General features: G+C 39.2%; 1 protein-coding gene across 4 annotated transcripts in view; it reads left to right on the forward strand.

The window, feature by feature from the left end:
* Positions 1-14,129, forward strand: part of CREBBP (CREB binding protein) — a 99,241-nt gene that overhangs the window by 75,818 nt on the left and 9,294 nt on the right. For all 4 annotated transcript variants that reach the window (XM_031052057.2, XM_031052059.2, XM_005152485.3 and 1 more), the window contains 9 exons: positions 3,732-3,812; positions 4,509-4,565; positions 5,683-5,760; positions 6,200-6,267; positions 10,234-10,384; positions 11,224-11,370; positions 11,783-11,896; positions 12,318-12,483; positions 13,886-14,053. In XM_031052057.2, coding sequence (XP_030907917.1) covers positions 3,732-3,812; positions 4,509-4,565; positions 5,683-5,760; positions 6,200-6,267; positions 10,234-10,384; positions 11,224-11,370; positions 11,783-11,896; positions 12,318-12,483; positions 13,886-14,053 — 1,030 coding nt within the window. The remainder of the gene's footprint in view (positions 1-3,731; positions 3,813-4,508; positions 4,566-5,682; positions 5,761-6,199; positions 6,268-10,233; positions 10,385-11,223; positions 11,371-11,782; positions 11,897-12,317; positions 12,484-13,885; positions 14,054-14,129) is intronic.

Below are 14,129 nucleotides of genomic sequence, written 5' to 3' on the forward strand. Positions count from 1 at the left end.
GAAGGTGAACGCAGGGACTGTGAAAACCTAGACCTTGGGCCCACTGTAGGAGAGGATCTGGTTCGAGACCATCTTAAGAACCTGAATGTACACAAGTCCATGGGACCTGATGAAATCCATCCGCAGGTCGTGAAGGAACTGGCGAACGAAGTTGCAAAGCCACTGGCCATCATATTTGAAAAATCGTTACAGTCAGGTGAAGTTCCTGATGACTGGAGAAAGGGAAATAAAACCCCCATTTTCAAGAAGGGGAAAATGGATGACCCAGGGAATTACAGCCCAGTCAGTCTCACCTCTGTGCCTGGCAAAATCTTGGAGCAGATTCTCCTGGAAGGCATGCCAGGGCACATGAAAAACAACAAGGTGCTTGGTGACAGCCAGCATGGCTTCACTAAGGGGAAATCCTTCCTGACCAATTTGGTGGCCTTCTATGACAGGGCTACAAAAATGATGGACAGGGGTGGAGCAGTTGACGTCATCTACCTGGACTTGTGCAAAGCGTTCGACACTGTCCCACACACATCCTTGTCTCTAAATTGGAGTGTCGTCAATTTGATAGGTGGACCACTCAGTGGATAAAGAACTGGCTGGATGTCCGCACTCAAAGAATTGTGGTCAATGGTTCAATGTCCGGTTGGAGATCAGTAACGAGTGGTGTCCCTCAGAGATCAGTGTTGGGACTGGTCTTCTTTAATACCTTTGTCACTGACATGGACAATGGAATTGAGTGCCCCCTCAGCAAGTTTGCTGATGACACCAAGCTGTGTGGTTCTGTTGATAAGCTGGAGGGAAGGAATGCCATTCAGAGGGACCTTGACACACTTGTGAGGTGGGCTGATGCCAACCTCATGAAGTTTAACCATGCTAAGTCAAGGTCCTACACCTGGGTGGGAGCAATCCCAGGCACAGCTACAGGTTGGGCAAAAAGGAAATTCATGGTAGTCCTGTGGAGAAGGACTTGGGGGTGTTAGTTAATGAGAAAATGAACATGAGCCAGCAGTGTGCACTCACAGCCCAGAAAGCCAACCATATCCTGGGCTGCATCAAAAGGAGCGTGACCAGCAGGTCGAAGGAGGTGATCCTGCCCCTCTACTCTGCTCTCGTGAGACCTCACTTGGAGTATTGTGTGCAGTTCTGGTGTCCTCAACATAAAAAGGACATGGAACTGTTAGAACAAGTCCAGAGGAGGGCCACAAGGATGATCAGGGGACTGGAGCACCTGCTGTATGAAGACAGGCTGAGAAAGTTGGGGCTGTTCAGTCTGGAGAAGAGAAGGCTGCCTGGAGACCTCACCTTATAGCAGCCTTCCAGTATCTGAAGGGGGCCTACAGGGATGCTGGGGAGGGACTATTCATTAGGGACTGTAGTGATAGGACAAGGGGTGGTGGGTTGAAACTTAAACAGCAGAGGTTTAGACTGGATATAAGGAAGAAATTGTTTACTGTGAGGGTGGTGAGGTACTGGAATGGGTTGCCCAGGGAGGCTGTGAATGCTCCATCCCTGGCAGTGTTCAAGGCCAGGTTGGACGAAGCCTTGAGTGATATGGTTTAGTGTGAGGTCTCCCTGCCCATGGCAGGGGGGTTGGAACTAGATGATCTTGAGGTCCTTTCCAATCCTAACTATTCTATGATTCTATTTATCACTATAAATTATTACAAATTATTGGAATACTTTATTTTCTTCCTTGCCTTGTTCTATTGCACTACTATCAGCTCCAAAATGCTTGGTTTTCCCTGGGATGGTGATGGTCAAGCTGACCCAGAAGTCACTTGCAATTTAATTTCTGGCAGGTGGCAAGCAGCTCTCTGGGCAGGAAGCAGAGCACTTTAGCTCAGGTGTTTGCTGTCAAAGTTGCAGCTGCCCTTCTGATAGTATGCCTACATGGATATGTCAGTATGAGCTGTATTAACTAGAATAAAATACACCTTTTTTTCCTCTTTGTAGCAGTCCCACAGTAGAGGGAGCGTTCAGTGTGCTGCTGCATTTAAGTGCTTCTTGGCTAGCAGAATAGCTCTTCGAGCCTGAGCCAGCTGGCAGAGTTTGCAGAAGTTTTCAGGCTCTTGTAAATTATGCTGTGGTAACACAGACCTGGCTCCAGCCTAGGGAGGACACAGATTGCTCTGTGGAGTGTCTTTCCCTAATGCATCAGGCGCTGCTGGAGGACCCGCTTCCACTTGCTGCACTGTGTCTCACAAGGGTTTAGAAATGCGTAGTGGTGACGTGTGTGTCCCAGGAGGCAGTTCCATACATCTCAATAAGTGACTGTAAATGGCTTCTGTGCCTCCAGTAAAGCACAGTCTTGGAGTTCTGTCATCTGGATTCCAGTAGTTTAACCATATGAGTATGTGTTTGAAGGGGCAGGCCGCCTTTTTTATTAATTACCATCCCTTAAGTTGTTGGTTCATTGTGACATTGAGTCTTGTTTGATGCTTTTTACACTTACCATTTTTAAAGTTCTAGCGTTTGAGTACTAAAACTGCGTTTTACTGTGCTGCCGTTGCTGCTTATACTCTCTCACTCTTGATCCTCCATAAAGCTTTTATTTTGGCGATCCTTTGTGGCCTTCCCGCATTTTACAGCTCTAGCCTCTCTTTGTTACCTTTGTTCATGTGTGAATTCATATCCTTTCCAAACGTTTAGCCTCCTTTGTTTTATTTTTAATGACCCTGACAACTTTGGTTCCAGTTCATCTGAAACAAACCCAACACCCCCACCAAAATCCATGTAACTTTGATTTTATTTCTTTTTTTAAAATGCAGATTGTATTTTCATAGAGTTGTATTCCAGTTTACTCAGCTTGGTTTGTTAAAACTGCAGCATTGGTTTTGCTGAGTATAACTTGGATTGGCTCTTGATCTGGTGACCAAAAATTGTACCTAGCCTCATTCAATTTGTAAAACTTAATTCCACATCTTTAATGTACCCTGATAAATGTATGTATGTACAATATTTAATGTTGTTCACATATATACATATATTATACCTATATAGATAAATGGCTGGAAACTCTGACCCACAGTTGCATTTCTGTTAAATGTTTGTCTAGAGTATGGATTTGGTTTCATTTATATTAAAGAATATTAGCTGAGCAATTGGTCACATTTAATCTTATAGTCAAATAACTTTTTAATTTAATATTTTATAGACTTTTTTCTGCTTTTACAATTTTTACTGACAATCAGTAAATGCTTTCAGCATATTTTCTGATCACTTAAATCTGTAATAAATGTGTTCTTAAAGCTTTTTGACAGGCTTTGTTTTTACCCAAAGGAAACTTGTTCACTCACAAGCCTGGAATCAAAGAGTATTTTTTCCTAAGTAATGCAAATCAAATCCAAATTCTTAAATTTGAAGTCTATACAAATGTAGCACTTGATAGCTACTTTATTAATCCTCCCCAAATTTTGGATCTGACACCCGACGACTTGTTAGTGATGTCTAAAATGAGACCGAATGCTAATCTGTGCTTTGCCTTGGCTTTCTGCTCTGTGTTGTCTTGGTGTTTGCGTCTTACCTCTTACGTCTGTGCTGTTTGTTCCCTCCCCTGTTCTCTAATCCTGCCCTCCCCTTCCCTCTGTTCCTTCTCATTGTCCACACTGACCCATCAATCAACCAACAACGCCCCCCCTTTCGTCGTGGTGATCTGCCCTGCTCTGGTTGGTGGCTCCGTGCTTGGGTGGCTGTATGTTGTGCTGGACCAGTTCACCCAAATATGGCCTTCTTGCTGACAGGTATCACTTCTGTGAGAAGTGTTTCACTGAAATTCAGGGGGAGAATGTCACCCTGGGTGATGACCCTTCCCAGCCTCAAACGTAAGTTGCTTCCTTTCTTCTGCATGCCATATTTTTAAATAGGAGGGGTGATACCTAGTCCTGATATGATAGTAAAACACCATGGCCAGTGGTGGTGTTCCTGAGGAAAAGTCTACTTTCTTACTAATAGGGGGTTTTTGCCAAACAGTGTTGCTTGTGTCCCGTTGTGCTACTCAAGTGTTGCCCTTAGACTGATTGCAGGGGTAGCAGATGCTAGATAATGTGGTTGGAGCAGGGGGAATGGAAGGTATGGAAATAAATGTCACTAATCCATTACCTTTTCAAATTAAAGACTTTAGCTAATACTGATGTCTCACCTTTTAAAATACAGCTTTTGTTCATGAAACCAAAGGCTTGTCTTTAACCTGACCAAAGCTCTTAAGATTTGAGGAATACAAGCTGTTTTGAAAAGTGGCTATTTTACTGACAATAGCTTCCCCTGTTCTTTATGATCTTAAATTTATGTGTATACTTGGGTATCTTATTTTGCTTTTAATTTAAACCAAAAGTGAAATGGGAAAATTACTTTCTGGAGCTTACAATGAACTGAATTGCTTTCTCTGAATAGAAAATAAATTATATACTTTCTTCAGACTTAAGATCTGCTCATTTGCTGCAGTTCAGAAAAGCATGATATTGTCTTGGCCTCTGATATAAAGGTACTACTGAATTTTCATATTAACTCTTTGTCTCCAGAACCATCTCTAAGGATCAGTTTGAAAAGAAGAAAAATGATACACTAGATCCAGAGCCGTAAGTACCAGGCCATAGTTTCTCTTAAGTTAATCTCACCACTTTTACTTGTCCTTTAGCCAGCACTTCAGAAATCAAAATAGTCAAAATAAAAAAGCCTTAATTTTGCCCCCATCTCTACCCGAACATGCTGCCGAATCTCTCTCTGGACTTCACAGAATATCATACACATGTGATGTCTAGTGCTGATATTCAAGGGGAAAACATGAGCCTGCTTTAATGGCAGTTTCTAGTTCTGTTTATCTGGGTAATTCCTAAAGGGTGTTCTGCAAAGTACTGCACAACTATCTGAAAATGGCACTCTGTCATATAGAGCGTTACACACCAAACCCTGAGGACATGGGGGAGTTCAGCATTTTCCTCTTCTGTTTAGCTAGACTTCTAAAACACATTTTTCTCTTCACTTGAGTGAAGAGAAGCTTAACCCATTGAAAGAGCCATCCTCCTCCCTTGTGCTTGTTGCCTTCAGGAGGTCTGGTAAAAGCCAAGTTGAACATTCCTTCAGCAGCACTGTGCTACTTTTCCTACTGTCCTTAACTAGCTGAAACAACATCTTACCTTGCTACTACCTTGTTCCCTGGCAGTGTGATACAGAATACATTTTGATTATTTTTCTCATCCTTGCAAATACTAAATAGAATTCTTTCCATAGACCTTTAAAGGGAGACTGCAGAGATAGACCCTGATGCACTTGTCTTTATCACTGGTGTTGCAGTCTTGACTTGGAAAAGCTCTAACATTTTTCCCATCCAAAAAAGGAATTTTGACATGCTATTAAAAAAAAAAAAACAAAACAAACAAAACCAAAGAAACAGACAGAAAAAAAAAACCCAACAAAATAAAACAAAACAACAACAGAACTACAGCAGACCCATGCAGGCAAGGACAAGCTAATACATGTTCTCTTGGCAGAGTGATTCACTGTGATGACTAGTTTTTACATCTACAGTAAGTTGAAAGTTTAGTCAGCATGTGGTTGTTTTTTTAAACTGACACATAAGTGGGGCCTGCTGAAGTTGATTCAGTTCTTAGCAAAAGGTTGAAAAGTCTTCTTTCTTGGTGAATTCTGGAAAATCACTTGCCTAACAACAGAAGTGATTGCTGTTTTTCTTCTCAGGTTTGTTGACTGCAAAGAGTGTGGTCGGAAGATGCACCAGATTTGTGTATTACATTATGATATTATTTGGCCTTCAGGGTAAGATGTTTGTTAGTGTTTTTTACCCTTTGTATAATAGTGTCATTTATATAATCAAGACTTTCTGCCTTTGCTCTTTCATGTGCAGTCACTGCCTTCTAAGAGCTGAGTACAAAAGGACAGTGTTTCTAAATACATTTTTTGATGGTTGGAGTCTCATTTCAGTATACGCAGATAAAAATTGCGTGAAACCAACTTGTTCATAGATGCAGGTTTCTGTGATTTCTTTCTAAACTACTAAATAATGGAAGGTAGTTGGAGGTAAGTTTCTATAGAGCAGAACACAAATGCAGGTGTAACTGCTTGGCAGAATTAAACCAGCACATAAGGGCTTGAAATCCCTTGAGAGAGATGGGTTCAAACATTGGGTTTAAGCTGGCCAGTAACTGGTTGTATACTAAGGTTTTTGGTAAAAAAAAATATTTTTTTTCCTCAATAGGTTTGTCTGTGATAATTGTTTGAAGAAAACTGGTAGAACACGCAAAGAAAACAAATTCAGTGCTAAAAGTGAGTTTGGTATTTCTATTTTTATCTTAAGCTTTCATTTTCTCCTTGCTACCCCTAATAGCTTTTTGATTGAGACCTTCTGTTGGCACTATGAACAGTACAGGAATGTTTTCAGATGGGGAATAGTGTAGCCCAAGGCTTTAGTAGCTGTCAGAATTTTAATCAACGTTTTAAAGACCTGCTCTTTATGTGTTTGTGGTAAGTTTTAATGCTGCTTGAGGTATTTGGTGTCTGTTTTCTTCTGAGATTCAAAAAAGTTAGGGGAAAACAGAACAAGAGAAACATAAGGCTGTATGCACTTTCTTTATACATCTTTCCATGTAGTGTTGAAAATGTAGTAAATTAGTGTAACCTTTGTGCCCTTCAAATAACACGTAGTAACAAGTTATGCTGTATTTTAGGTGTACTGTGGTGATGTCAAGTACTAATGTACTTGAAGAGCTTTTACTTGTAGAGTGGAACTGTCCACTAGAAGAAGTAACCAATTGTACTTTGTGTCTACATTTTCTTGGAAGTAACCATTATCATAATATTATTGAAACATGCACTAAAGAGCATACCAAAAGATGCCAGGTCAGATTGCCTCAGTCTCCATTGTAATCCTTACATAGGCATTCTTTACATGCGTTTAAGATCAGGGAACATAATTTGGTAACTTTTACTCCTACAGACTTATGTGGCAGAGAAGGAGTAGGAACTAGCATTGGAAATGCAATGTCAGTGCACAGAAAATGAAAGTAACATGAGTATAGAAACCAAGAGGGTGATTCAGACACTTAAACAACTAGAACTTACAGGAACACTCTATTCCTCCCTTGTTATTCTTTGGTCCTTGGAAATTCTGAGCATTACCTTGTCGTACTGTGATTTTGCAAGCCTGAATCTTCCAAATCGTAATAAAAGCATGGTTTTGCATTAATAATGGAACTTCTTGATAACTTCATGTGTGGTTGATTGCATAATAAGAGACTCAAACGGGGATAATTTGGAGATGATAATGCTGCATGAGGCGTATTAGGTTACAGTAATCAAAATGGTCTCTGGAGTAACCTGACGCATGCAAGATAGTATTGTTAAGAAGACTAAAATTAGTCTCATTAAAGATCGTTTAAGATAGTAAGAGAACATTAATAAAATGATGAAATAAAAATGTAGGTTTAGGCAACTGTTTTAAATAGATGTCTCTTCTGTTATATGCTGACTGTACAGCATATATTAATGTAAATTGTCTTAAATAAGTATGCAATTCCTTGTATATCTGCAGTTCTGTGGCATTGCTTCAAGTTTGAGTAAGGAGCCATTTAGTTCCAGGTGACTGTTTTGCTCTTTAGGAATCTGCACAGGGAAATAATGGTGCTTTTTTCCTTTCCACTGATCTCTGTTTCCTTCCTCTTGTTTTCTTTTTCCCTTGAGTCCTGCTGCCAGCTGTAATCCACTGGTGGGCTTGGCTCTTGAGATCAGTTTTCTTGAACAGTGCTCTAGTGGAAACATAAGAACAGGGAAGGGAAGCCTGCTCTTGTTGTCAAAACCTTGGTCTTACTACTGACCTGAAAACAAACATAAGCAATGAAGGTTTGAAGCATTAACGTGCTTCCCCTCTGCCTCCCTCCCTATAACAAACTTTACTTAATGAATTACCAGCAGTATTTCTACCCTCTCTCAAGCATGCTGACACAACTGCTGATAATCAAGATAGCCCATCCCTCATCTGCAAGCAACTGCTCAGCTATTATGGTTACATTCATATTCCAAATGTATATTAAGTCAAATTGGTTATCTTAACCACATCACAAGTAGGTTTCATAAACCTGACTGATAGCATGCCAACTACAACATATAAACCAACATATAGATAGCTTATGCTGTGAAAATTCTTAACTTTTGAAGTATGTTTCTTACTAAGAAAATCTACAAATATTACTTAACCAGTAGCTAATGCAGAGGCATTCAAAGACAAAAGGTATCTTGACAAGTAAGTCACCCAGAATAGTTTCCCAACAAAAAAAGACACAATCAGCCAGAAGTTTGACTTTCTTCTTATCTCTCCAATCACTCATGCTGTAAGAAATGTCTGGCCATCGCTACTGCAGCAAAACTTTGATACTTAACGAGCCTGAAAGTCTTCTATGCTGTTACTGGTTTGGATGCCTTTTTTCAAGTTTGAACTGCAGTTTTCATTGAGACATGTGCTTTTATTGGGAGTACATATGTTAGAGGTATCCAGGAACCAAAGTCTAGTTGCTTTCTGAAAGAATTTGCACATTCTAATGTGTCCAGATATGTGACCATAGTTCCTTTTGTTACAGTGCTGCCTCTTTCTTTTTATCTTCTTATCTGGTCTTTTTGTTTTTCAAGTCTCAATGAATTGCTGCATAAGGAAGGTAGCAGATATCCTTTGGCTGCTTAGCATTGAAAAGATGGTAAAATGAACACACAACAAGACAGTAGAGTTAACTAAAATGGCTAAATGTACCAATCCATTAGCTGAAATTGAGCTGTTTCTGTTTTATTCTGATTTGTTTTCTGAGAAACCAACAAAATGAAATAATTTCTTCAGAAAGTATTTGAGACTTCTATTTAAAAATCTTTGTATTTCCTTTAAAATTGACCCCTTTAGTATATATGGAAAGCCCAATGTATTGTATTGGGGTGGGAAACACTGGGAAAGGCCAGTGTATTGGAATTGGTAAAAGGCATAGTGTAATTATTACTTTAACATGTATTTAATTTTAAATACTGGCTCTCAGTAAATGATACTGAGAATCATAGAATATGTTGTGCTGGTCATAGCGACAGAATCCCATTGGACAAGGGGATAGACTAAAAGATGTAAAACAAGGTTACCACATTTGGCCACTTCTATAAACTAATTATAAAATTAAATTTTAAGTATATAAATCACTTAGAAAGTGAGGTCTTCCTTTGAGTATATGTGGCTTTTTTATGCGGTATTGGAGCCTAAAATAATTTTTAGCATAGGTATACAGCATTCAGTATGCAAGCTCTTTGTCAGGAAGAACCAACAGCCTTGTGTCAATAGCCACATAACAACTGAAAAATGAAGCAATGGAGAGCTGAAAATTAAAGACATTTTAGTAAAATAAACATCTGCACATTGCACTGTCACTTTGAAAAAGATAGCAGATTGACCGTAAAAATGAAGTAGAAATACTAGTTAGTAAAATAAGTACAGCAGGGTAAGAGAATGTAAGTCTTTAAGTTGGAACAGCGTGCTGGTTCTATTTTCTTAATTTAAAATCTTCAACTTAATTTCTGTAATTTGTGGATTTATTTGAAATCAGTGACATCCTGTAATGCCACAAAACCAGTTATCCCTACTAAAACTAATTGTAAATGTAAAAAACAAGAGGGGGGATCTGGACAATGTGTGGACTTGAACTTTTAAAGACCTATATCGCTGTGCAGGAGCTATGTAAGCTTTATGTGCAGATTACTGTAACTGGTCAATCTAAAAGCTCTCTTGAAAAGAAAAAGCAATGAAATCTCCATTGAAGTCAAAAGGCTTTTCATTTCTGTTGATTTGCTTTCCTCTGCCTAAAAAGGTGTGGCATTGAGCCAGATCTATAAAGTGATGTAATCTCTGTCAAACAGCCAGATAGTGTTTTTGTTAGGAGAAAACATTTGCAGTGTTCATAAAATAAGCCCGCAAATTTAGAATGCGGTGTAAAGCTGCCTTTGTTAGTTCACTTACAAAGTAATTTTCCCACTATAGTGGTTTTAGCTTCCACGATAGGGTGTGAACACTTACGACTTGGTTAAAAACATGGATGGGTTTGCTTTTTTAATTTTGACTGTATAAATAAAAGCATCAAATTTTCATACCAAGGTAAAACAAAGGGAGAGAAGCAACCTGAAAGAGCATACAAGCATGGTAACACCCTGAGTTAACAGTAATTTCTCCAGCATTAACGTTTCCATTGTTATGTTTTCTCCCTTCATTTCTAGGGCTACAGACTACGCGTTTAGGAAACCATTTGGAAGACAGAGTAAACAAATTCTTGCGGCGACAGAATCATCCTGAAGCTGGAGAGGTTTTTGTCAGGGTGGTAGCAAGTTCAGATAAGACAGTAGAAGTGAAACCAGGAATGAAATCGAGGTTAGTTCTATTAATTACAATAAATATGATCTTGATTTTTTTATTACTATCTTGATGTCTCTCTGCATAAAAATCTCAAAATGGTGCATATTTGTGCCTTAATCCTTCTGCATGTTTTTGAATTTTAGGCATTTATAAGATAATGAAAGGTAAAAAAAAGCAGTATGCAGCAAATGAACTGAGAAGAGATGACACTTGTATTTCAGCTGTTGGGGGGCATCAGGGACATTCTGGTTTTGGTTATGCAATGACTTTGTATTACTAAATCTTCAGAGAGAGTTTGACCGTGTTTGTTTAGCATTACAGAATCCATAGTTTAGTTTGGAGCAGTAGCTGAGATTCTCATCCTTACTGTTCCTTCTTTTTATTGTGCTTTTATAAATAACTTAGCTTTTTGAAGTTACTTCTGATTTGCCTCATCATAAAGGAAAAGCATAAAATGTTTATTCTAGAAAGTATTTTAGCTTTAATTCACAAAGACAGTGTTTACATTACATTACTTCAATGTAATGCATCAGGTTTTCTTCTCTGCTCCATGTTACAAGGCTTGCAGTTTCTGAGGATGCTCATGCACTCAAAGTTTGCCTGTTCATTCGTATGGTAACTGTATGGAAACTGTCTTGTCATGAGTTTTATAGTAAAACGGGTCCCTGTTTTATACAGCCCTGATCTGACCATGTTTAACTTTTGCATAAATATTTCTAATAAGTTAAAAATAAGGTATCCGATCATCTTTCTGGTTGGATACTGGTTTAATAATTGTCTTTTTGTTGGTGGTGGTTTGTTTGTTTTGTTTTGTTTTTTTAATTCCTGTTCCCCTTCCTACCACCGTTTTTCAGATTTGTGGATTCTGGTGAGATGTCGGAATCTTTCCCTTACCGTACCAAAGCTCTGTTTGCATTTGAGGAAATAGATGGAGTTGATGTGTGCTTCTTTGGCATGCACGTACAGGAGTACGGCTCAGATTGTCCACCTCCAAATACAAGGTACTTTTTCATTTCTGTACTGGTGGTTCTTGCACAGAGAACGTCTTGCTACATTTACTGGGCAAATACAGAAGATGTGTTTCAGTTCTGTGGCACGAATAAGTCCTCCTGTATGACTGCAGATGACTTGGGAGGGGAAAACAAATATCACAGCAAAGTTGTTACAATTCTTTGTATTCTGTATTTAATTTTGCCTCTCTGTGTATTCTTGCTGTCTGAAAAAATGCTACCCATCTTTTGCTTTTTGAGAGCTCTTCATACCATGTTAAGATGCCTAAATATGCGTTAAAATAATATCATTAATTTGTTCAGTCTGGCTGGATACATACCTAAAGTAAAAGTCAGTTCTCAGCAGACAAAACAGATGTTCAGCCATACATGATTTTCTGTCATTCTTCTCTCATTCCTACAGGCGTGTGTACATATCATATCTAGATAGCATTCATTTCTTCCGCCCCCGTTGCCTCCGAACTGCAGTTTATCATGAAATCCTCATTGGATATTTGGAGTATGTGAAGAAACTTGGGTAAGTGAGGTCTTTGTAAAGAAAGAAACCCTTTTTCTTAGTATTGTTTTTTTAATTCAGGAGACTAAGTATCTTTTGACTTGGGATAGTCTCTCTTCTGCCCTCTCTGAGATGTGTGGAGCAAATGCCACTGTGGAGAGGCATATTTCTCTCTGCAGAAATTTGGATTTTATCACTAATGTGGTGTTAGGATTCTTTAATTGACAGTATATTGTTTTTTTATCAGAGGTTCACTTGATGTTTAAGTTTCATTATTATATCCCAGGCCTTTTCTCATCTCTTGTATAATAGAGGTTATTGCATCAGCATTTGTTACAAAGAAAAAGGAAAAGGAGGAGGTGCAAATTTGTATCTCAGTTTGTCTGAATTAATTTTAAGTTGTTAGAATGATTAAGATTTCCTCCTTGTGTGTGAAATGCAGGTATGTGACAGGACATATTTGGGCCTGTCCCCCAAGTGAAGGAGATGACTATATTTTTCATTGCCATCCGCCTGATCAGAAAATACCCAAACCCAAACGTTTGCAAGAATGGTATAAGAAGATGTTGGACAAGGCATTTGCTGAGAGAATCATTCATGACTACAAGGTTTGCTACTGTACTTTCTGAATTAATTTTTATGTGTTTTTATTTGAAACTATAGTGTTTCACAATGCATGAAGCTGTGGTAGTGTTGTAGAAGGGGTTTTATTCCCAGCTGGTCTTCGTTTTCCTAGATTTTCTGGAGGTCCTGACTTTCAGACTGAGTTCTTTAGGTTTGGTTTCTGCATTAAGAGAACTGTGCAAGAACCTTCCTTTGTGTATTGTCTTCCACTGCAGTCTTCTAGGCAAGGAACTGTTTGGCTTGTTAAGGTTTATACAAGTTGTTTGCTTCTGGCGATTATCAAGGATCATCAGGTGGAATACTGGACCTGCTAAGTGTAAAATCAACTGCTTATAAAACAGCTTCTTCACATGAAAGGTTATTTTCACAACTGGAGAATATTGCACATGTAACCAAGGAAATATGTTAAGGATGGCAAAAGTAGCATTTGCCACTCTTTAAGTGATAAAATTCACAAGTATTTCTTAATAGTAGTGACATTGCTGGAAAAAAAATACGTTTTGATTGCCAGTGACAGTTTCTAAGTGTGTGGAGTAGAACAATGTATAGTAAGCCGTGTCATCTGATCTAGCGTAGCAAAGAACTAGAAAATCTGTTTGTCTCTGATAAGGTGGTCTTTAAATTAATCCAGAGAAGAAACTTGGCTTGCATTGTATGTGCTTATTAAACACAATACACCTTAAAAAAACCACCTTCAGACCAACTATATAAAGTACCTGTTCCTTTTCAGAATATCTGTTCCTCTTGGTGGTCCCCAGTTTTTTTGTCCAGGTGGCCCCAGAGATTCAGCCAGCCCTTAGTGAAGGACACAGGCTGCACATGGACCCCCTACCACAACTAGACTTCAGGATTCCTCTGTGTAATAGATGTACCGTGCATTCAGCAATTCTTCCAGACTTACCAGGCTATACAGCCCAGCCACATGCATTGCAGTGCCTATGTGCTTTTGAATGTGTAAGAGAAAGGGCTAGATGAGACACACTTGCTGCCACTAGAACAGTTCCCACTCTTGTTCAATGTAGAATAAGCCAGGCACTGTATGCTTCATTTTTAATTGGCATAGTTACGAAGGAGGGGGTGGTCAGGTTTTCCAGGGGTATTGTAGTCTCTCCCATCATGTCAGGAACATGAACCCATTGCATGATGGGGGTCTAGGAGAGCCTCAGCAGCTGACTTTCTGAGATGAAACAGGGAGAGGGCTGTTATCAATACTGCCAGGCCAGGTTTTAAACAGCACCCAGAAAAGCAGGACTGCTAGGGGTGGGCTGTGGGCTTTGAGACACAGCTGTTCAGTGGAGCACTGGATCAGGTCGCTGGTTCTCCTCTCTCTCCTGAGCAATTTTTATTTATTTATTTTTTTTTGGCATTGTGTGATATGCTTAACAGGACATCTTCAAGCAAGCAACTGAGGACAGGCTGACAAGTGCCAAGGAGCTGCCTTATTTTGAAGGTGATTTCTGGCCCAATGTGCTGGAAGAAAGCATTAAGGAGTTAGAGCAGGAAGAGGAAGAAAGGAAAAAGGAAGAAAGTACTGCAGCTAGTGAAACAACAGAGGTGAGTTAACTTTATATGCTATGTTTGCTTCTGGCTCACAAAGCTGGCAATTAACTCTTTAATAGAGAATTCACAT

This window comes from Melopsittacus undulatus, chromosome 8, assembly GCF_012275295.1.
Source record: "Melopsittacus undulatus isolate bMelUnd1 chromosome 8, bMelUnd1.mat.Z, whole genome shotgun sequence".
Lineage (NCBI taxonomy): Eukaryota > Metazoa > Chordata > Aves > Psittaciformes > Psittaculidae > Melopsittacus > Melopsittacus undulatus.